The 25193-nt window shown below is 44.3% G+C and overlaps 1 protein-coding gene across 1 annotated transcript in view; it reads right to left on the reverse strand.

The window, feature by feature from the left end:
• Nucleotides 1-25193, reverse strand: part of dlgap1a (discs, large (Drosophila) homolog-associated protein 1a) — a 65360-nt gene that overhangs the window by 24310 nt on the left and 15857 nt on the right. The window contains exons 4-6 of the mRNA XM_071909689.2: nt 24419-24614; nt 18361-18643; nt 937-1061 (exon numbers count right to left, since the gene is read on the reverse strand). Of these exons, the coding sequence (XP_071765790.1) occupies nt 937-1061; nt 18361-18643; nt 24419-24614 (604 nt within the window). The remainder of the gene's footprint in view (nt 1-936; nt 1062-18360; nt 18644-24418; nt 24615-25193) is intronic.

Genomic DNA, 25193 nt, shown 5'->3' on the forward strand with positions numbered 1-25193 from the left:
GGTAGTAGGGATGGGAAGCAGATGCTAACTCAACAATACCGAAGGATAAATTTGGTGTCAATCTTATTTTTTGTCCACAGGCCATTTGAGGCCATTTGAGGCTCTGTTTCCAATCAATTCACTGTCTTCCATGTAGCGTTTCACACTATGACGCAGTCCCTGATTGGCCCGGTTGCATCATCAACTACGACGCAGTCCCTGATTGGCCCGGTTACGTCATCAACTACGACGCAGTCCCTGATTGGCCCGGTTACATTGTAATTTCAGGAAATCGATGTGGGCGGCTAGAAGTCCAGACTGATCCGTGGAGCGAAACAGAATGTGAGGTCACGTGATCAGGATGGTCTTACCAGGCTAGCAGCTAGGTGGTAGTTCAACTAAATTCAAATGTGGATAGCGCGTTTAGCAGTTTATTACTTTTATGTAATTCTGTGGTGTAGTTAACCACTGCAACTACTAACTATTTTTGGCAATAAAAGAAAAGAAGAGACTTGTATTTTTTTCATCCATTTATCTGATTCCAGTCCCTGTAACTTTAGCAAAGCATGATAAACTTGTCGGCACTCTTTGCCATAATTTACCTTCTCTTGTGTTCCTATGAATTACGAACACAAGAAGAAATAGCTGAATATGAGCATCAGTCCAGACTGCGGTTTGCCCTTGGTTCATTTTGTTTTGCTGGGCTTTCCAAGCAGGGTTAGGGTTAGTTAACTGCTGGATATCAGATGTCAACACCCGTCTCCATAAAACTATGACTTCAAATAAACCGTTCTAAACATGCTTGATATGAACACACCCACAGAGTAGCTTCCCCACCACTGAATATAACCAATACAGTATGATAATTGACAAATGAGCATGCATAACAGGTTATATAACAATACAAGGGACAAATTTAACATTTACAATATAAATAGGTGAAGCTGATTCCAGTACCTGTGCAGACTCTGTGCTGCTCTGGGCTGTGATGGAGATGTAGGGCTTGGATGCCGTGGAGCAGGTCGAGGTTCGGGGTGGCACCGGTGGAGGGGTTTTCTTATAGGTGGTGATACAAGATGAGACTACAGAGAATGAGAAAGAGGGAGGGAGAAAAAGAGAGAGAGGAAATGAGGAAAGAGAATAAGAGGAGATGGGGGGAGAGGAACAAAGAGGGAGAGATGTCAAAAATATATTCAACAGAAAACAGACGCTGGTTTTTAGGCTTGCCAGAAGGTCCAGCTGTCTGTAGGATTTTCATTAGGTCCTTGTTGAACTGCCATACCTGAAATACCTGTGGTAATGACCTTTATTGTTCATCTGATGGACCGTAAATTACTGCTCCTTCCAATGCTAGTTTTCACTGCTGTTGCACTGGAAGACTTGCAAATTGCTTGTGGAAGCGTTAGCTAGCTAGCAGAAGATTCATTTCAAGTTTCCTGGTTTCCTGATCATGATTTCCTGTCATTTTAGAACATTAGATTGACTGATTTAGGTTCTGCATTTTGTTTGTTGGAGTTCATTGTAAGTGTGTCTAATCCTTTGTTGAGAAAGTAATGTTAGCATAGTAGGCCTTGCTAAGTGTATGCTAGCAGTAACGTTAGTCGTTACGTTGAATGGGTGAATGGTGGACATGGAGAGGAGTTTTCCTTTTCTGGGACATTCAAAGTAGATTGTATACACTCAAGGAGGAAGCCATTGCATCAGATCCCATCTTTGACCGGCAGCCTCTTGCGGGACAGTGTGCGGTCAAGATTTTGAATGGGTTGCATTTGGACTGTACTGTAAATGCAAATGAATTGCAGCAGCATCTGGAGGCCATTCGGGCCACAATGCTCATTGAGCCAGACAAGATTTCCAAGGTTAACACTTACGGAGAAGAAATTCAATCTGACCTGTGTTTGTCTTCTTTTTCAGCCCCGTCTATAATACGGCAGAAAAGCTCCTGCTATGATATATTGTGTGCTGCGAGCTTCAGAGCTCTCTGGGCTGTATGTAGGAGTAGTTCTATGATTTGATGCCTTTTACAGAACACCTTTGGGAGTCGGGTTAGACCGATATATATCGGGCCGATATTTGCCTTTTATTAAAACACGGATATCAGCCAGACAGTACACCGTCCACCTCCAATATGTTATATAGATCTGACTACAGTTAGTGAATATGTTTATTTTTTATATCAGATGTCTCCAGAGACATCATTCCAGTGTGGTGTGGGAGGATTTTACTCAACAGCCTGTAAAACCTGCAATGAAACCTGCCTCACCCTGCCCTAAGGAGCTGCTAACTCACTTGCTTTCAATGCAGTTTCAGTGTCCAATGATAGTCTAAATTCTGCTTCAGAGGCTTTTCCACCCTGACAAGAATACAATTCTGAAGAAGAATACAATTCTGAAGAAGAATACAATTCTGAAGAAGAATACAATTCTTCAGTCCAAAAATATCAGTATTGGTCTTCAAAAACCCATATCGGTCTAACCCTGTTCTTGTTTCTGTTTGGGTGGCTCAGTGATGAAGGCCCAAAACTTTTCCCTCATTACATTTTATCTCTCTTCTACTGTCCCTGTGCCTCACAACTGTTCACTATCAATTAACGCAGAAAATGGCATACAATATTATAAAGTAAAAGCTGTTCCTTGGTCAACATTTCTACTCAAAGTTGTTTTGTCTCTCTCTCAATTTTCCTCCGTTTGCTGTGAAGACGAACGGGGAAAGAAATAGATCCTTATGTCCTACTTTCCTTTTTTCCTGCTGGTTTTACGGCTCTTACAATTGGGTAAATTAGATTTCAATAAACAGGCTTGAACTTCAATTTATTCTAATTGATTTTCAATTTACATATCACAGCGGAGGAGATTAGGAGGGATGGAAAAGTTAAATTCAGGATAATTACCCTCACTCAATTGAATGTTAATCCATTTAGTGAAGTGGATGAGTAAAAGCGTCTTTGGATTAAAGTTGAAAATCACTTTATAACTGAGGCCTGTCCAATGCGGGCCCACTAGTGGTGTAACTTCTGTCACCCAACGATGCATGTATACCGCATATTATCCATCTCATTCTGCCGTTTGTTCCACTTTGGAGTGGAAAAACAGCAATTTCCACTCATCCATATCTCCACTGTTTCAAAATCTATATCCATACCGCCTGTTTACCCACTGGCTCCACAAAATCCAAATATAGATGTGAAATGATATTTATTCATGCTTCTGTGTTCATAAACATGTAGCCCCAGGGTGAACTAAACCAGCTTGTTAGCCATGCAGCTAGCTGCTAATATATCATATCTAAATATCAATGCCCCGCTGGGAACAAAAACAAGCCACCAAAACACAACAGACCCATACAGAAATCTATCTCTCTCTCACAGGAATTCACAGAGACAGACATGCACATATATCCTTAATACCAGCATAGCTGTGAATTGTTATTGTTGTTTCATTCTGCAGCCCAGTACCTCAGTAAACTATAGTGATGGAAGATCCCTGAACGATTTGTTCATGGCGAATGGCTCTTCATAAGGAACTGGGAGTCAGGAATTACTCTGCCATACGAGTCGTTAGTTTATGGCTTTGCAGCGCCGAATCTTTTCATAGTGACTCAAAGAACCAAATCTCACAAAAGAGCCGAACTTTGCATCACAAATAAGCTGATCAGGCTAGCATTAGCTAACTTGCTACTGCGACATTATCTGATTATCATACTCCTGTGGGATTATCGCTACTTTAGTGAAGCAAGTACAACATACAGCTAATAACAAATGGTTTCTTTGTCAACATATAGTATAGGCTATGTTTCAAAATTTGCCTCTTTATTCAGTTCATGTCAACACAGACACAACGCCATTAGCTGTGTCACAGCCGCAATGGATTATGGTCATTGTAGTTCAGTGCTTGACTATAAAATCTTGTTTTGAGGAATATATCAACAAGAAAAATCAGGTTTGAATGCCTGCTTCGTGCATCACAGCCCCTGAAATGAATCAAAAACAGAAATTTACATGGCCGGTTGTTAATTTACCACGGGCTGCCCAAATGTTAACATTATATGGGAAACACTGCGCATGCATGAAGGGCACATATTATGGACACATACTATGTACACACACACACACACACACACACACACAGAACCCAAGGGTATTGGAAGTTACTGTGCATTCACACTGCAGGCAACTGCATAAACAAGGTACTGCAAATCCGTTCACTTTATATGAATTTCTATGACGCACGTTGGTCTACAAAAGAGGAAAGATACGAGGAACATTGCAGGTATCCTCAACCACAGGTGCTATTGGAGGCCAATTGTACTGGAAAATAAGAAAGGAAATATGACCACAAATGTGTTCCTTTTACATAAAAATTCAAGTCCAGGAACTTGTGGTCTTGAAAATGAACTTCTTTCTAACACGTTGGTCTATGTCAGTCATGGTCACCTTCATTTCCTCTTTGTCACTGATATAATGTTGGCCACATCAAGTTGGCAACTTTGTCACCACAATGTCACAAGTAACAGATCAAGTAAAACATAACTGCAATGCTGGAGAGTAGCGAGTAGCAGGTTGCATGTAATGAGATCACAGTAATCTGATTCCAGTTTGTTCCATTACAGTTGCTGTAAAACACAGTACTTTTGAATTGTTGATAACTAATATTGTTGATAATTTGCTGGATTACGCAAAAACTTGTTTGCATTGTTTGTAAAAACTTGTTTGCAGGATTTGATGTTACAATCCTTTGTGCCATAATCCAGGGAAGGGAGTTGAAAGGAAAATTGCATTCCATTGTAAAATTATAGTTAATTTGTGATGCTGGTTGTAAATGAATATTATGATATTTAAATTAGTATAATGTCCTGATTCCAATTTAAAGAAGTCACTAATCTGTAATAATATTTTGAACGTACCCAACAAATGAATGAATAACAGACTCAAAGTACCCAGGTATCCCTTTAAAGAACAAAAATAATTTATTTGGCCATCCAAATTTTTTACGTATTTGCATATGTTATTGAAGAGCTTGATGATTTGTAAATGGAATTTTGACAGCCTCAAAACCAATGTTTTGCTGTTACATAGTGTCAGTCCTTCTATCAAAAGCAAAGACAACAACTTTCGGGGAGAGAGAAAAAAAATACACTATATATAACCAAAGCTACTGTTGGGGTACTGGGGTGATAGCGCCTCAACAGAAGGTGCCATTGTGGTATGACAGTCGATGCCTCTGACTGCCCTTCTGAGGCCTCCTTTTGATGTGAGCATGGATTAACCGATGTGCTGCTTCTGCATTTCGAACTGTATCGCAGTTCATTGAGAGCATGTTACATTAGGATTACCCTGAGGACAACTACATTCGAAGGACTAAAGAGCATATTTAAATGTGGAGAAGAGACAATTTAGCCCGTTTGTTGTTTGTGTTTCCAAAGCACTCGCCACAACTTCAAAAAATCTCCAAGAAGGCAAAGGCCTGTGGTAACATCAGAGGAGAAGAAACAGAATCCAGAAACAGATTAAGTTAATGGGGTGTGCTAATCGTCTGTGTACTTATGAAAGCACTCGATACAGCATGTCCCCTTTCTTTTTATTATAGGCACTTCAAAGTCATTATTGCCCACAACATCTGTCCTCAACCCCCCAATCCCTGACTGAATAATTCTTAGACCTATACACAGACTTGAGTGTTGGCTGTATAGATGCCTGAGGGCTAAACATGACCTCCCTCTATGAGGATAATCCTGTATGTTAACATGGATACTGCCAGCCTTCCAGGCTAATGCTGTCCTACATGGGTGGATGCTGCATACACAGCTTTTCAGAAAAGAAAAAGAGGGGAAAAGACGAGGCGTACAGTAATACCTGCTGTGGGTTCAAATTTGCAAGTTTGAAGAGCATCCCTCCTCCTCTCTGTCCCCGTTTCGTCAATCTTCCGCAATCCTTCACCCGTCGCCTCTCCCTCTGCTCTTTCTCTCTCTCCATAAGGAGACGGGCTGTCACATTTCTAAGCGCTTCAGCAGAATATTCAAGTTGTGCGTAGACAGGGTCAGGGCGCCTCATCGCTCGTTTTTTGTTGCATCAGCACAAGGCCAAAGGTTCGTTGGAGACCATTTTGAAAGCTGGATCTTTAGCCTCCTCAGACGGGCACTGCTGCTTCTGGAAGTCAGCCTCTCTCTCTCCAACCACTGAGATGCTGGTTGGTTGAAGCAATAAGAGAGTGAATCATCCAGCAAAAGCCTTGTGTTGCTTACACTGTCTCTCTCATGTGAAGATAGCGTTTCGTGACCTGAGGTCCAAGTCAAATGCATTGTGAAATATAAAAAAATGCAACCATGAAAAAAATCAACTTGTTTTTCTCATTTCCTTTTTCAAAAATTGTGATGCATTTTCAATTTTAGGTGTTTTTTTTGTTTGTTTTTTGGCTGGAATTAATTAAATTTGCAGGAATTGGTAAAAATCAAAATCAATTACCTAAAGATACCTAAAAATGAGATAATTTTATCTACCTCCCATTAGTCATATTCAATATATATTCAGTTGTGGCGGACTCTATAGACATTATTCACCATAATATGTGGTTTGGGTATGTTTAACACACACAGTTATATTGTGTGCTTCTCAGGGTTAAGGAGACACAGCCCCTTTAAGAAAGTCTGGTTTTCTGAGTCTGACGTCAGCTCGACGTAATGTTGTGTTTTTGAGTGCGAGGTAAATTGTCTTGCTCTGTGGGTTAAAAATAAATGACACACAAGTTGGTGTAGTCAACGAGAAAAGTTGTCCGTCTCCGCATTCCTGCCACTTCTACACTGGTGACCCTGACGTTTGTCTGCTGGACGTTTCCAGTGACAGCTCTTCCCGAACATGGCGACTAACGCAGTTTCCCTCAAACTACCGGAGTTCTGGGAATCGTCGGCCTCGGCCTGGTTCGCCCAGACGGAAGCGCAGTTCGCGCTTCGGGAGATCACCGTGGACGCCACAAGATACTTCTACGTGGTGTCGGCCCTCGGGAGTTCAACTGCATCCCGAGTGGTGAACCTCCTCAAAACTCCCCCGCTGCAGGATAAATATGAGACACTCAAAGCCCATCTGTTGAGAGCTTTTGAACTTTCCGACGCCGAGCGGGCTAGCCGGCTCTTCTCTCTGCAAGGCCTCGGCGACAGCAAGCCGTCTGAGCTCATTGACAGGATGCTGAATCTCCTGGGTGGGCACAAACCCGATTTCCTCTTCGTCCACCTGTTCCTGCGACAGCTGCCTTCCCAGGTACGGGCTGCCCTGGCCAACACCGCCATCACTGACTGCTGTGCTCTGGCCGAGGAGGCTGATAAATTTTTCCTAGCTGGTCAACAACACTGCGCGGCCGCGCTGCTTCCTGCCCCAGCTCTTTCACCACTGCCTGGAGGCACAACGGTCGCCGCCGTAGCAACAGCTCCTCGTCGGTGGCAGGACCCCGGCCTGTGTTTTTACCACGCAAAGTTTGGGCCCAAAGCCAAGCGGTGCCGATCGCCATGCAGCTTCAGCGTGGCGGGAAACGCCAGGGCCGGCGCTCAGTAGTGGCCCTGAGCGTCGGCCGAACAGGCAGTCTGCTGTTCATCCAGGACACCATCTCCAGACGGTGTTTCCTGTGCGACACGGGCACGCAGAGGAGTGTCCTGCCCGCATCGGAAGTGGACATCCTGGCCGACGGACACGGTCCCACCTACGGCACGAGCTACGTGGCGCTGTGTTTTGGCGGACAGCAGTTTGGCTGGGACTTTGTCATGGCGAAAGTGTCCGTCTCCCTCCTCGGCGCGGATTTCCTATGCGCCTATGGACTGCTGGTGGATGTCAAACACTGCCGCTTGATCGACGCTGTCACCTTCACTTCATACGCGTGTACACTCAGCGGAGCAGACTCCATCAGACTGTCTAGCATGCTCTCCACCGCGGACGAGTTCCCGGACCTCACGCAGCCCACCTTCTCGTCATCCACCGCCAAGCATGGGGTGGAACACCACATCGCCACCACCGCCCCCCCGGTCTACGCCCGGGCCCGGCGCCTCCTCGACCCGGCCAAGCTCGCCATCGCCAGGACGGAGTTCGAGACTATGGAGCGCCTTGGCATCATTCGCCGCTCCAAAAGCCCGTGGGCTTCACCCCTCCACATTGCCCCGAAGCCCAACGGCGGGTGGCGCCCGTGCGGCGATTACCTCAACAACAATTATCTCAACAACGTGTCGACGCCGGACCGCTACCCGGTTCCGCACATCCAGGAGTTTTCCGCCCACCTGGCGGGGAAAGTCATCTTTTCCAAAGTGGACCTCGTTCGTGGATACCACCAGGTGTCCGTCCACCCACTGGACGTCCCCAAAACGGCGGTGATCACCCCATTCGGACTGTTCGAGTTCCTGCACATGCCGTTCGGCCTTAAGAACGCCGCACAGACCTTCCAGCGCCTCATGGACTCGGTGCTACGGGACCTGCCTTTCCTTTTTTCTATCTGGACGACATCCTCGTCACCAGCACCTCCAAAGCAGAACACCTGTCCCACCTTCGGACTCTCTTCAAGCGGCTCAGCCAGCACGAGCTGATCGTCAACCCAGCCAAGTGCCAGTTCGGGCTGACCACCATCGACTTCCTTGGTCACCGCATCACCAAAGACGGGGCAGTCCCCCTCCCGTCGAAGGTGGACGCCGTCACAAATTTCTCGCGCCCGCTCACGATCAAGTCCCTGCAGAAGTTCCTTGGCATGGTGAACTTTTACCACCGCTTTATCCCCCAAGCTGCTTGACTCATGTGACCCCTGTACGAGGATCTGAAAGGCAAGGCCCCCAAACACGTGGTGGACTGGTCCATGGAGAGGGACAAGGCGTTTACGGATGCTAAGACTGCTCTGGCTAACGCCGCAATGCTGGTGCACCCGTCTCCCACGGCCCCGATCGCCATCACCATGGATGCTTCGGATTATGCCGTCGGCGTGGTGCACGAGCAGTGGGTGGGCGGTGCCTGGCAACCGCTCGCTTTCTTCAGCCGCAAGTTACGCCCCAGTGAACGGAAGTACAGCACCTTCGATCTGGAACTCCTCGGCCTTTTCCTCGGTATTCGACATTTCCGTTTCCTGCTGGAGGGCCGCCAGTTCCCGGCGTTTGTGGACCACAAACCGCTGACGTTCGCCATGGCTAAGGTGGCCGAACCGTGGTCCGCCCGCCAACAGCGGCAGCTCTCCTACATTTCTGAGTTCACCACGGACATACGGCATGTCACTGGCAAAGCCGACCTCGTCGCCGACTGCCTCTCCTGGGCCATCGTGGGGGCCGTTCACTTGGGACTTGACTACGCTCGCATGGCAGCTGATCAGGCCGCCGACCCGGACGTGCAGGCTTACAGGACGGCTGTCACAGGGCTGCAGCTGGAGGATGTGGTTTTCGACGACGCCGGCACCACACTCCTGTGCGACGTCTCCTTGGGTCAGCCCCGGCCCGTCGTTCCCTCTGGGTGGAGACGGCGTGTGTTCGACGCCGTCCATGGCCTCTCCCACCCGGGCAAAAAGCCATCTATAAAGCTGGTGGCGGCCAGGTTCGTCTGGCACGGGCTCAAAAAAGATGTGAGAGACTGGGCTGGCACCTGCATGGAGTGCTAGCGCTCTAAAGTGCACCGCCACACCAAAGCCCCCCTGGCGCAGTTCCCAGTGCCCGAAAGGAGGTTCAACCACGTCAACGTGGAACTGGTGGGCCCCCTTCCCCCCTCCCACGGTTTCACTTACCTCCTCACCATGGTGGACAGGACCACTCGATGGCCAGAGGCCGTCCCGCTGTCGTCGACGACGTCCACCGAGGTGGCCCGGGCGTTCATCGGGTCCTGGGTCGCCCGGTTTGGCACCCCATCTGACCTCTCCTCTGACCGAGGCCCACAGTTTACGTCCGAGCTCTGGAACGCAGTCACAGAGGGCCTGGGGGTGAAGCTCCACCGCACCACCACGTACCACCCACAGGCCAATGGGTTGTGCGAGCGGTTTCATCGCTCCATGAAGGCCGCTCTTCGGGCCAGCCTCAAGGACAGCAGCTGGGTCGACAGGCTCCCGTGGGTCATGCTGGGCCTCAGGACCGCCCCTAAAGAGGACCTCCAGTCCTCGTCTGCTGAACTGGTTTACGCCCAGCCGCTGCAGGTCCCAGGGGAATTTGTCCCTAACACCACGGTTCCCTGGTCTGCAGCCCACCAACGGGACAATGCCAGTGTTTTCGCACCGGTCCCCACTTCGCATCACGGCTTCCCACGGTCTCACGTCCCCACAAGTCTGCAGTCGGCAGGGTACGTTTTCATCCGCCACGACGCCCACCGTGGGCCCCTGCAACCCCCCTACGACGGCCCGTTCCGCGTCCTGGAGGCCGGGGACAAGCACTTCGTGGTGGACGTTGGCGGCAAGCCGGAGCACGTTTCTGTGGACCGCCTCAAACCAGCTCACCTGGACTTGGACCAACCCATTGACCTGGCCCTACCCCCGCAGCGGCCCCCTGCCCTGCCTCCACCCCCCACCCTGCCCCCACGCCGCCGCAGGGTCCCCAAGGCTCCTCCTGCGGGCGCCCCGGCCCCCGCTCCCGTTCTGCGGAGCTGTTGTGGCCGGGTCATCCGTCCCCTTCCACGTTGACTTTCTCTGTTATGGTGAATTCTGGGGGGACGTATGTGGCGGACTCTATAGACATTATTCACCATAATCTGTGGTTTGGGTATGTTTAACACACGCAGTTATATTGTGTGCTTCTCAGGGTTAAGGAGACACGGTCCCTTTAAGAAAGTCTGGTTTTCTGAGTCTGACGTCAGCTCGATGTAATGTTGTGTTTTTCAGCGTGAGGTAAATTGTCTTGCTCTGTGGGTTAAAAATAAATGACACACGAGTTGGTGTAGTCAACGAGAGAAGTTGTCCATCTCCGCATTCCTGCCACTTCTAGACAGTCATATATAATTCCTTCCCATGATAATGAGCACACTGCATATTACATTATATAAACTACTGGAAATATCTTAGTGCTCATCCTTTTTTATTTTCTGAACAGAAAAACACTTGAAGTTGCAACAAAGGAAAACACTGTGCTTGGATTCTAGTCTTAATAAATGACCTTTAACTCAACATTAGCACAATAAGCATCAAACAAAACCGGTCCATGTGAATGTTTCATGACTATAAAGCTGTATAGATTCATTTAAAAAATGAAAAAATATTTATGTTTTAAGACTTTGTGTCAGCAGAATGCAAACCAATGGCTCGGGATAAATGGAAGCTATAATAATGCAGGTTAAATGAAAACTAAGTATACTCAACTTCTTCCATCTGTGCTATTATTATTATCATTAGGGTGAATAAAACAACTCGTTGTGGTCTGAATCCTCCTCCATCTACTAGTCTTTGGTTGTAGTAGAAGACCAAGGTAGACATAGTTTGTTGACACTGGTTTGATTGGACCAATTTATGCAAAATATAATGATTAATGTAATGATTGGCAAAAATTACACAGACTCTGCTGATTTGGTCTTTCTATGTGGAAAAGTTGCGGTAATGTTGCAAAATTGCAAGTTCTCACAAATATTGCAGGCATTGGTTGAATATGCCTTAATTATTGAGATTGCAAAATCTCGTACTCCTGAAGGGACTGATTATCACAATGTTATTGCATCATTTTTTTCCCTCAACCACTATGTGTATCTGACAGATTTGGGAATTAAATCCCCCGGATCTGAGAAGAATTTGTGAATTTGCTTTGAGTGCTCGGTTGAAAGGTTCACTGACTTCGGTTTGCAAACTATAATATGCTTTTATTACCACAAGTTGAATATCATGACAAAATTTCCTTTGTGAATTGCCGTTTTCCCTAGCATGGAACAGTGGGCATAAGTTTTATTAGTATTGATTTTAATCAAGATTGTATATATGTGTATGTGTCTGCTGCCTGACATTCGTTTAAGCAGATCATGGTGGTAGGAGGGGGTACAGCAGGACTACAGCTGTTCTGTCAATGTCACAGTACCAAACTACCACTCAGTACTGTACCAGCACATATTTAGAAATGCACACATGTATGTATATATAAATATAACTGTACACACAGACATGTCCAGACAGACACAAATAAAAAAACATGTACACAAAGACAAAAGATTCAGACACAAACACACAAATACTAGATTACATATGTAATCTTCCAAGCGTACTCACTATCTCTCTCTCTCTCTCTTGGTCTAACTTAAAAAAAAAAATGCATGATGCCAATACGCAATGCCAAACACATGCATCAAAGATATGATAATATCAAATCCAGACAGCAGCTATAGCACAATAAAGCTAAAGCATAATAACATAAAAATGGACACACCACCTGCAGGAGTGTAGAAGCCTGTATCAGTTGCCAAACAATATAAACCTACTGTAGAGTAACTGTACGACATCATGACATGAGGTAGCACATGAAGTAGGCTATACCAGCCCTGCAGTAAATGGGTTGTCAAATCAAAACACTACAAAAAGCTTAAAGCTGAACAGTGCTAAGCAAAAACAGCAAGAAGCCTAATAAGAATATGCTGAACTGAAGCTTCCTGCCTTTCATCTCTGGATACTTCTCCATCACTCTTGTACTATCAATTTTCTGGGCCTTCTCTATATGTAGTATTCCCAAATATTCCCCAAAACTCCTTGCCACTGGTGCCGATTTGACCAATTGAGTAAGGTACAGCACATACAGTTATTACACATTCATAAAGGCACTGTGCAATGACATTTCACTGAGAAAGCCGAGCTTCTTCTCGAACAGTGTCAGGTTCTCATATTCTTAAGGCTGCTTGTGGTCTTTGAACATAATATTGAAGAGTGCGAGCGCACTGCCTAGAGCCTCTGCATCAATACTGCATGTCTGGCAGACAGCTGTCACGCTCATCTCTGATGGTCTGTCGGCCCCGAAGAAAGTGTAAATCACTCTCAGACAAGCAATCTTGAGGCTGATGCGAGAATGTTGAGTGTTCTCCTTCAGATGTCACACTTGTAGTAGTCCTCTGGCTTGTCAAACTTTGTTCTCTGCCCAGTTTTATTGCGATACCATTGGGCAGCGAATCAATTGTTGCAATCTGGTTCCGTTTCCACTATCTGAGGCGTTGTCCTCTCAAACACAGCATGCCGCTTTGCACTGCCTTCAATTCCATTTCTAAATGTCTATAGTGTTCCAAAGGCATTTTGGGCTGCAGGTACACTGGAGGCATTTCAACGGTACAAAACATGACCTTTAGAATCCATGAGGCAACACCATTGCACAGGGATGCACATCCGTACCTTCAGCCCAATGGCATCCCTGGCGACGTCACACTTCCCTGCTCAATGGACTGTATCCTGCAAATTTGGCTGTAGCATCCAGGTGGGCTACTGTATTACTATGATGAAAAGCTGAAGAAGCAGCGGGTTTGTTGTGTTCATGATATTCAAGCCAGCGGAATCGTGTATCACTTCTGTCTGAATCTGTAAGTTTCATTTATGACCTTAGCTCAGAATTTGATGATGGGTTGAAATGGACCGGATGCTAGATGGTGAAGGGCTTTATCTGGACCATGGCAGGAATCTCTGGTGTTGGCTTCAGCTCTGGTATACAATGTGCTGTTCCTCCCATATTTCATGATGGCTGCTTATACCAGTCCTACTTTGGACTGGTACCACCACCATCACCATAGTTTCTTCTAGTCACCTTAACTAGTGTTCTGGAAAGACCTAACTCAACCAACTAGGCACACTGGAAATTTGCAGAAACTGGCATTATTGTTCGTTTTATAACTTTTCTTTTTCACTTTTCTGCCACACATGTACACAATTTCTCCCAGAATAAGTTTCCAGTCCCGTCTTCCCTGCAGAGAGGACATCTGGATCACCTAAACATCCTGCCCAGACACATTCACTTCCATCGTGGCAACGTGCCATCAACTTGCCAGGCCTGCCCGAACACCAGTTTCAATGTCAGGTCAATGTCAGCTGCTCTGCCACCTTCGTCTGTGGGTAAGCACTGATTACCAGCAGCCAGCAGCCAAGGAGCGGGGGGCTGGGGGGGGGCAAAGGTCCTAGGCTGGACTCAAACCCAGGCAGGTACATGGTAGGTGCTTTAGCCAACTGAGCCACCAGGACGTCCAAATGGCATGCCCATTTAAAACAAATGCATGTTTTTTTTATTGAATTTGATGTCTTTCCAGAAAGTCAATCTGTCAATCAGCTGATAAAAAGTGTTCCCTTCAAGGATATGGCAAGACTTCAGAATCATCCTTCAAAATCCTCCCATTGGTTTTTGAATATATGCACACGAATCTCTCACTGTCCCTTGTTTATGTGAATATTTAGACAGTTATATGGCTGCTGTCTAGTGTGCCCTTGATTTAAAAGGAGACAGAAAGAGAGAGAGAGAGAGAGAGAGAGAGAGAGAGAGAGAGAGAGAGAGAGAGAGAGAGAGAGAGAGAGAGAGGGATGGTGGGAAAGTTGGATATGTGAGGCAGCCCAAAGAGAGGAGGTGATTAAACTGCGCATCACTCTGCTCTGCTTCTTAACTCAGGCTGACCTCATTTGAAGTTGCACTTTATTACTGGAACCTCGAACATCCTCCCTTCTCTCTCTCTTTCCCTCACTTTTTCCAGTATCTCTTTTGCTCCATCTCTCTGCTGCAGCTCCTCATCTTTGCCTCTCCATGTGTTTGTGTTTCTTCCTTTCTCTCGCTTGACATTTCTCTCTTCCTTGACCGCTCTCCCGCTTGTTCTCTCTCTCTCTCTCTCTCTCTCTCTCTCTTTATCTTTCTGCAGTTCCTCTTTCCCATTCTTTCTCTCTCATTAAGCAGAAACATCATTACGCCTCAGCTGTCACGCTGTTCTCCTCTCCTGTCAAGGGCAAGGACGTCGGCTCAGAACCACTGCAGGAACTCGGCATTAAAATGCATAATGAGACACAAACACTCTCAATTGATTCAAATCTAATGAATTGCCCTGTCAACACGCAAGTCACATCATCCGATTTGACAGTGCACATGCTTCAATATTGGCATCATGCACCCAATGCATGCTGGGATAGGCTCCGACTCCCCATGACTGCTTATGCAGGTAGAACAGATGAATGTATGAATGAAGCCAAGTTGACTTCCCACCATTCTTTAAAAAAAACATAAAATGCGCACCGTGTCTTTGAATGCTTTATTACTTCATTGATTTAGGCATACTTGTCCATTTTTACCCAGCTTCTGCTCTGCTGAAGCTATAATGGTTTGTGTGTATGATCTGTATATGCTTCTAGCAATGTGTTATGCTGTTGGTTGCAGTTTGAAATGTCAGTTAGATGATCTTATCCTCAGCCACGGGGCGTCCTGAAACATTTACAACTACAGAACAACCTCCCTCTCTTCCACATGCTTCACCCACTTCATCCCCCCTCTTCTCTTTGCATCTCTCTCCTGTCTCTCTCCTCTTCTCACCACTTCCTTCTCCACCCCATTTCTTTTTGTTTATTGGACTATGGACACCATTGATTGGAGTGTTGGGGTTAGGGTTATTGTCTGATCTGAAATCCATATTATACTATAGATGAGTGAACAATAAGAAATGTTGCCAAAGTCATTCAAGTCCTACACTGGCATTTCAGTTGTACAGCAGGCCTAAGTGGACAAATCAGTTCACTGGACATTGAAACACCATCAACCAACGCAATGTCCACTCATGTGTGAATGGAGTCGGGCCTCAGCTTTAGTCTAGGTGTGTGTGTGTGTGTGTGCAGGCACGAATGAATATGCGCAAATGTGTGAGTGTTTGAGTAAATATGAATGTAGCTGTGTGTGTGTGTGTACTGTTGTATGTGTGTCTGTGCCGTGGCTGTGTGTTCACGTAACCCCTCGGTTAACAATACAAGAATCCCTAGAGGAGCAGCAAATGTAGGCCACCTCTAGTTGAGCCTTTGAAAATAAAGACAACCAACCCTAATACCAAACAGACTAATATGCCACACTGAGTCCCCTATGGCAATCACTCTGGCCTATTCTCATCTGAATACTATGGATGATCGCTCTTTTTGGGTTTGTTTTTTTTATCAGATTATCTTTGTGACATTTCGGTTTCATGGGATAGCATACAGCAGAATATGTCTGGAAGAATGGGAGAGAGAGAGAGAGAGAGAGAGAGAGAGCACAGATCACATAGGCAATGTCACAATTACATAATATGCACTTTACCCACTGAGCAACCAAGACATTTGAAGACAAGTCAGTATAATCTGGGCGCATACATTTTATGGTATGGAACAACTGCTAAAGTAATAGATTTAAACAAGCAAGCACAAAGCTGTGCCACTATTTACATTTCCATGTTAAAATTCCTTTTCATCTCCCCTTATGGAACAACTGCCCCCACTGAAGACTCAAACCAGCAATAAAAAGAAAAGATAAGTTAGTCTACATGCCAACGTTTTCCCCAAATGGGATCTCATCTGGAAGCAGTGTAATCCACTCATATAATCTACAAAACTGCAGTCCAGATTAATGGGAAGGACAGAATCATAAAATGAGACTTCCACTGATCCCTGTTGGCCTACATTGCCTTCAAGAGGAATCCTGGTTGTCTTTTTCAAGCTGCATGTGAAGGCAGCTTCATACATGACAGCTCACGCACCCAGAGACATATGAATGTGTTTGAATGAGCAGACATAGCAAAACATACACATACACATTTTGTCTCATGTTTGCTGCTATTTGTTTCTTCTTCATCGACAATCAAATTGCAAAGTACACACACCTACATCCACATCAACCAACAAACTAGGGTTTTTGAAGGCTGATACTGGTATGTTTATCCAATATTTTATACTGGTACTCATTTTAAAAATTGACCATTTTAATGCCGAAAATATTACAGGTATTCAGTGTTTCCCCCATAATTGTATTCTTATAAGTAGAAAAGCCTCTGAAACAGCATTTAGACCATCATGGGACACTAAAACTCTCCATTGAAAGACAGACTAATGAAAGTCTTTTAGGTGGGTTAGCTTCTCCTAAAGGCAGGGTGAGGCAGGTTTCACTGCAGGTTTTACAGACTGATGAGTAAAATCCTCCCACACCACAATGATTCCTCTGCTCAGACATCTGATATAAAAATAACAACAGTAAAAACATACTCACTAGCTGTGGTGAGGGAGGAACCTCCGTCATATTGGAAGCGGATGACAATGACTGGCCGATATTTGATTTTTCTGCTTGTCAGAAGGTCCAGCATCTCCATGTGCTTGTGTGTCTAAGAGCCTGTAGTATTTTCATCAAGTTGAACTGCCATGTCTGAAATGCCTGTGGTGATAGCCTCTATAGACCAGCTGATGGACTGTAAGTTAGTGCTCCTACTGCCTTCACTGCTTTTATGCTGGAAGGCTGATTTTTCCATTTCACATTTCATTTATTACAATATTTGTCAAGACACTCACAGCTGGTAAGCATGCAACTGGCACTAAGATAGTTTTCATTTTTTAAAGCTGCAATATGCAGCGTGTTTCACATTAAAATAACCATAAATGACATAGTCGATGTGTGTCAGTGTATTCTGTGTACCCATGTATTCTCATGTCTAAATCCCCCTGTTTGCCTGAAATCGGCTTTTCAATTATGTTGGAGACTACTTGGGGCGTATACTATTTGCTATGAGCGTGTCTGGGTGGTGGCTATCAAGGTGAGGCTAGCAGCTACAGAGCAGGGAAGTCATAGCAACAACAATGGAGGAAAGCATTTTAGCATTTTTCCACCAAGGTAATAAGAAAAATCTTTTAGTTTGATAACATTTAATAACATTGATAATAATGAATTTTATTTATATAGCACTTTTCAAAACCGAGTTCCAAAGTGCTTTACAACAATAAAAAGTCAATAAAACAGCATACGAGATAAAGGACTTAAAGATAGAAAACACCATCTAAAAGAAAGAATACAATGAAATGGAATAATAATTGAAATAGAATAAAATAAGTTAAAATAAACACTAAGAGAAGGCCTTTGCATAAAAATGGTGACTTAAAAAATGATACCCACTTTGCTAGCCTGAATGATTGATGTTGCACACAGTCAAGAATAGGCCTAAATAACAGATCAGGCTACCACTTGTCACAATAGCCTCTATAAGGTAACCTGCACCAATCTGGTCACAGCTTATCACCAATTACTTGTTTTATTGCAGATTGGCTACGTTCACTGTCTGCTTGTTCAATGCCTGCGGTGGCTTTACGAATGATGGTTCCCTCAGCCTCAGGCCAGAGGTAGTGACCAATGTTGGGGTGTGAACTTGACCAAAGGTAGGGCTAACAATGCACGTCACTAGCTCAAGGCAAATTAGTTGCATACTGCACATCCAGACTCGTCACCCATCCCTCCCTTGCAGCGGCCACCAACCTGTGCTGCTCTGGATGGTCCTGACGGTGGTGGCGGAGGTGCGCGGCGGGGATGCCGGCAGCAGCAGCAGCGGACTCCCCCCCTCTCCCTCCTCCTCCCCAGAGCAGCCCTGGTCGATGGCTCTCACGTAGCTGTGGCTCCGCATCCGGAAGCATCCCGGCATGGGCAGGGTGTCCATGGTGTCCATGCTGTCCATGGCGGCGTCCATGGCCTGGGCCTGCATCTCGCTGTAGACCTGCTCACATACCTGCTCAATCTGCCCGTTCACCTCCACCTCACTCACCTGGAGGAGGGGGGGCCGGGAAGATGGAGGGTGTGAAGAGTAGCAAAGGAGGAGGTGAAGGCCAGAGGCGGGATTAGGAAAGAGGCGATGGACAAGAGGGATAATGGGGGGAGGAGAGAGTAGAGAGGGTGGAGGTGGAAAAGGCAGCAGGGAGGAGAGAGATGCAGAACGTGGAAGGAGGAGGCGAATGAAGGAGGGAGTGGGAATAGGGAAGACGCAGTGTACAGGAGGAGGGAGGACAGAGAGTGGAGGGAGGCAGGTGAATGGAAGAAGAGTAATCCGGCATCAGAGGGGGTGCTGGCAGAGGGGGAAGAAGGGAGTGAAAAGAGGAGAGGAAAGGAGCAACGAAGAGGGTGGGGAAGGGGGGGATGCAAAGAAATTCCAGACAAATTATCATTCAGACAATCACAGAAGGTGCAGATTCTTTGGGTGCATAGGTCAACTGAAAACTAAAGAGATGAAGGTCGCACACCAATATTTGAAGGTAAAAAAGGCTCATGAAAAAAAAAAAAAAAGCAATGTCAAGATCAAGAAAAGTGCCATAGCAAGAGCCAGTAGGACCCGACATGGCAGGTGTTACTTTTATTGGCACTTCCGCAGACACCTACGCTGTCACTTTGCTCTTGGTCAATAACAACCCAAATTTGCATATTCAAATGAGGTACACTTTGTATATTATTTCACAATAGCTGAGTGGCTGTAAGTTGGCATTTATAGTTGGATTTTAATCATTGGGGCTTTTGGTTGAGTTTATTATGTCATGTTGACTATTTATTTTCACCATTTGCCTTTAATAAATTTGTTAACATTGAAGTTAGATGCAAGCTCATATCTCTAATGTTGGCTAGTTAACAATTTTAAATTGCCGTTGCAACTTTAGCTATTGATACCATAGCTGATAGCATAACAACAAACTATCTAGCTTTGTTAGCTGTACCTATTTTCTATACCTAAGAAAATGACAACAATTAAAGCATAACATGACATCCCAAAAGTCCCAATGCTAGAAATCCAACTAGAAATGCCGATTTACAGCTTTTCAGGTCTTATAAAATTATATCGGAAGTGCAGCTCCTGTGAATATGCATACTGTGGTTGGATGGTGTTGAATACCACTAAGAGAGAGTTTGACCAGGAGGCATCTGCCAGTGGAAGTGTCGACTGCAGAGGTAGAAATGGCGGCAACTCACTTTTCACACTTGTTGAAAGTGAATATGTCACCTGTACATTTCGAAACACATTGGAGTCACTCTATCATCACTGGAGACATGCAGCATTATGCTAACAGTGAAATTGTTAAAATTTCAATTCTTTTATTTTCTTGTTTGTGACAGGCAGAGGTAGCAGACAAAGGTTGCTGTGATCACACTGGACAATTGTAATCATTTTGGACCATTGTTATGATCACATTGCATCATTGCTGTGATCATATTGAACAACTGTGATCACTTTGGACCACTGTTGGACCATGTGACCACTTTGGACCTCATGTTGGACGGTTGTTCTGATCACATTGCGCCATTGTTGGATCACACTGGAGAGCAAAATAATTGTGACGGTTTAAAAAACTTGGTAACATGGTCTCCAGCAATGATGAATGCTTTAAATTTTTCAGCACCAAACGTTACATTAAAGCTGTAAATCAAAAATCAAAAAAAAAAAAGGAGGACAAAAGGAGGAATTTTTTAGTTTTTCCCACTTCCTCAGTTCCAGTTCCAGCGGTAGTAATACAAAGATGCATGCAATGATCTCAATAATGCAGCATCAACATAGTATGTTTGGTAATTTGTTAACCTTTCTCTTTATTTACTGGTAGTAAGGTTCATATGTTTTCACAGTGGTCAATGCTATTGCATAAATAGTAGGTAGTATGAGTTTTCAGACACAGTTCATGATTATTAGATTAGATTAATTTGCCTGTTTATTTACTTAGTCGAAATGTTGTCACCCTCCTGTAATAAACGTGAAGACGAGCGCCCCAGCGTCTTTATTTAGTCTATATTAAGTGCTCAGGTAAAATAGCTTTGTTTAACTAATTGTCCCTCTTTTTTAAAAAACTTGGTTATATATATTGGAGTGGATCCTTTTACAGCAGTTTAACTAAAGATTCTCAAAGGAAATAGGAATCTCAGTACAAATCTCAAACTAATTGGTTTTGGATTGACGCATTAAACATTGACACATGTAGCTGGAATAGAATAACCCGGGTAAGCTCATAATCTGTTTTTGAGAAAGATCTTACTGCTTTCACTTTGGGTTTTCACTGTCTGTCAAACTCAGAGTCACTATGGGTCATTCATTATGGGTACATTTTGATGTCAACAAAAACCATGGTGGCAACTCAGTACTGAAGACCTTAATTGGAATATGGACCATAGCCAGTTTACTCCATGCATGTAAACATAGAGAGTGTCTCTCTCTGTAGCATTACACACACCTTATTTGGGTAATGATTCTTATTAATCTTAGCTGGGCAGCCTATCTGACTGACCTGCTGCTTGTGGAATTTGAAGTCCAATACGGGACGGCTATAATAGCCTATAGTCCTTGCTGCAGCCACTGAGAGGGAACATACCTCCAATCAACGACTCTGCCTAATGACTTCACAACATAACAACAGAAGTGAAAGAGTAGAAGCAAGGGAATAATTAAATTTCCGACTGCGCAGTTCTAATTAGGCAAATTAGTCATTTATCCTTCCCAATGGTTTAAGACGAGTTGAGCGTCTATATAGAGTGAGTCATTTTTTGCACAGATTACCGCTAGCTATTAATCCCAGGGAGGGAGTGGGACACAGCAAAAATAAGTGTACCAAGAAGAATGAGAGTTGAAACTGGGATTTCACTCTGGTAGAACATTTATAGTTTTTACTACCTATGCATATAATCTAGGAGTTCCTGTGCTATCAGATATTAATATTGGCTGTCATGAAAATCAGTAGAATGTTGCCTTCTAACTTTTTTTCCCCTTCTAGTAGAAAATCACATATACCCATTAAAGTGGATCTATTGAAAAAATATTATGTTTCTCTATGTTCCTTCTTTCACCTGTTTGAAAATTATAAATAGAGTTGTAAGTAAGTCCTGGCTGCCGGTGGTGAATACACACTCCAGTGGGCAGCTGGATTTTGCTAACCTAACCAACCTACAGCATTAGATCTTCAACTCTAGACAAAGTGCATGTGTCTGAAGGCCCATACTGTTGTTTACTTTCTACTATTTACTGCACATTTTGAGTAAGTAGCTTGCAAAGTAACATTTTACAACAATATAGCACAAGAAAAACTAACCCAATTTGACCAGACCATAGTTGACCACATATCATGACCATATCATCAGTTGATATGAATGATGGTTTCTTTGTTTTTCCATTGCATGCTAACTACATGCTAGTATACAGTACACGTTTTCAGATACAGCCAGTGAGTGGCTGGCTGTAGGAAGAGGAAGAGGAGCCAGAGGAAGAGAGAGGAGGGAATGGAGAGAGTAGAAGGGATGTGAGGGTGAGCAGTGAAGAACAGGTCATTTACAATGGTTTCACATGACTGAACTGTTTGACAGGGCTGTCCTGTTTTTATATGAATTCTCTACCTTTCTCACACACACACACACACACACATACACACACAAACCTCCCTACAACTGTAACATTCCGTTTCTATCCTTTTCATTTTCCAATCACTGATTTTAATTTTCACATTGACTCCTAAATTGAAAGCAAATTGAAATTGAATGGATCCCAACTGCGAGACAAAAGCCTATTGAGGAATGTGGTGGAGTTGCTTAATGGGGGGTTTTATGGTTAGATCCATGCTGGGTAGGACATTAACTAGGTTTAAAAAGAGAATTCAATCAGTGAATGATTATTACAGATAGGTGCAATATGAGTAATACGAGTGGAGGTTCAAGGTCAGGTTAAGGTAGGACGAGCAAGGGCTTAAAGCAATACAAAAGAGGCTATAGGACGAGCTATAAGACAGCTATAAGACAGTTTTGGGGTATGGTCAAATTGGGGTATGGTGTGGGGAGAGTGCTGAATCCAAAAGTCCAGATTTCCCTGGACTTTTGGATTCAACCAATCCAAGAGGGGTTAGGGCTGTCCCTTGCCAAAATTCACCAAGTTTGTAGGTGCTCTCATGCAGACTTTTGGGGGTATGCAGACTTCCAGAGAGTCCGCTACCCTGCAGACTTCTAGTGAGATTACCCACAGCTCTTTGCAATACGGATATCGATATTTTTTTCTTTAAAAAGGTTGAAGTTAAGTGTTTCTGCTCACTTAGTGGTTTGACAAGCCTCTCCTGTTAGGGTTTACAGCACCAAGGTGAGTTCCTGAGCACCAGGAAGGGCCAACAAGATCAGCATCAGGGAAGTTTAGTTGCCTGTTTGCTCCCCTCCCCCTCTCCTAGAATCAATAAATTTACTTTGTATCAGAGGCAGTACTGGTTGAGTGTCTTGTTTTATTGTGAATCCCTGTCCTCTCACACCCGAGTTGCCACACCTCCTACATAAGTCTCAGGCTAGGTTGATGATGTCTGATGGCTGGGTTCATTTTCTCGGTTTTCAACGTAGCACTTTAAGTTTACATTCATGACATTTCTGGTTTTACTTGACATGAGACAGTAGAAAGAAAAAATGGGAGAGTAGAAAGAAAAGATGGGAGAGAGCTGGATTCATCAGCCCAACAAACTCAGGGTTATTATTATTTTTCTTTTTTGTTCATTTTTTTTTTATTTTACGAGACAGCCAACATTTGGTGAACTTGCCCTTAAATCCTATTTCAGTCTTGCAGATTGAAAGATGATTTGGTCACATAATCCCTCACCAGCCGTGGAAAGTAGAGGAAATACAGTAAACGCAATAGTATGTCATTTTACCCATCTTTGCTTATTTGTTTGACTGGTCATTCCCCACACTTAATACGTTACGCTATAAGAATACAGAAAGCAATACAACTATTCTTGGTGCTACACAAGAGTAGTGTACTATTACTATTGCTGATTAATATTTATTGTTGTTGTATATTACTGAATATTTTCTATTATCTTAAACTACATTTGTTAATTCATTAATAATGTTATGAATGACAGAGAATGACATCCTACATTTCCATTCATAGGACATAATGAGCATGAAATGCATGTTTATGCCAATGATTGACATTTTTTGGTTATTACCATTGACCTCATTCTATTGTACATACTTTGTTTACATTAAGTTTGTGTTTAAATGTTGCATTATATGAGGAATGAAATGGAAATGGTGCTGTATTTTCACATTGCACACTGGTTTTGAAGTTTTTATCTAAGGCGAAACACTGAAAATTCATCTCGTCATGGGATGGATGAAATTTGACACATGACTCTCTTCCTTGGCATGGCCCTTATGGGGCTGACATGCTGGCAATGCACTGTACACAGACCTTGGCTCAGATAGTATTTGAAACCATTTTCATAATGCAGCCAGCTGATCTTATGCCATGAGGAAACTATAACTAGGTTGCTTTCACTTGTGTCATATTGCATCTCCCAGATGAAGTAATTTGAATTGGTAGAAAAATGGTAGCTATGACATCAAGTGAACACCAAGGATTACTTTTCCTGGACCACTAGCCACAAATCACAGTGCACAATTAACAGTAAAGCACATGAAAATGATTTCGAACACTATCATGTACGCCCAAGCCTGCCATTATTCCTTTGTGTTTCCATGGTAAAGCGTTTCGGCGGGGCACATCGGCACGGTGATTGTCATCACGGGAGCAGTGTTGCCAACCAACCTGACTGATGGTGCTCATGGCCCTCATGTAGCTTTCATTGCGCGAACGGTATTGGGGCGAGGACAGCAGCGATTTGGGGTCGAGGAGGGTTTTGGGGTCCAGGGTGTCCAGGCTTCTATTGATTGAAACCTCACTCACCGCACGCAGGTAGCTGTGGCTCCGGATCTGCAGCTTGGGGGAATGCTCCGTCGAGATCCTGACAGAGAGATGACAAGAAAAAACAGACTTAAATACAAGGGAATCTTAACAGCGATCCACAGGTTAATCCATACCAGTCGGCTCCAACCATGTGCCATGGAGGGCCAAGAGTATGCAGGTTTTCCTTCCAAACACTACAACAGCCGATTTCACTGACTAGTTCCTCCTCTCTGATTGAAGATGTTAATCAGTGAAACCAGCTGCTGTAGTGTTTGGGTGGAATGGAAACCTATGTACTATATACTACATGGACCATAGTCCATGACTCTGGTCCATAGACTCTAACTTAAATAGTATCCTAGGCCATTGGTTTTCAACTATGGTGCATCATGGCCTGCAGATTTCATTCCAACCAAACACTAAAGCAGCTGATTTCAGCAATTAGTTCTGATTAACATACAGAAAGAACTAATCACTAACTAATCGATGACATGATTGAAAACCACGGCTATAGGCCACTATCTGCCGCTTGGGAGTCGCATTGCTGAAACTGAAACTCTTGATGGTATGATACAAATAAGAAAGTAGTTAGAGAGGATATTTAAAGGATGCTTAATAGTATTGTATAGGCTACTAT

The sequence above is a fragment of the Centroberyx gerrardi genome, chromosome 13 (genome assembly GCF_048128805.1).
Source record: "Centroberyx gerrardi isolate f3 chromosome 13, fCenGer3.hap1.cur.20231027, whole genome shotgun sequence".
In the NCBI taxonomy this organism is placed as follows: domain Eukaryota; kingdom Metazoa; phylum Chordata; class Actinopteri; order Beryciformes; family Berycidae; genus Centroberyx; species Centroberyx gerrardi.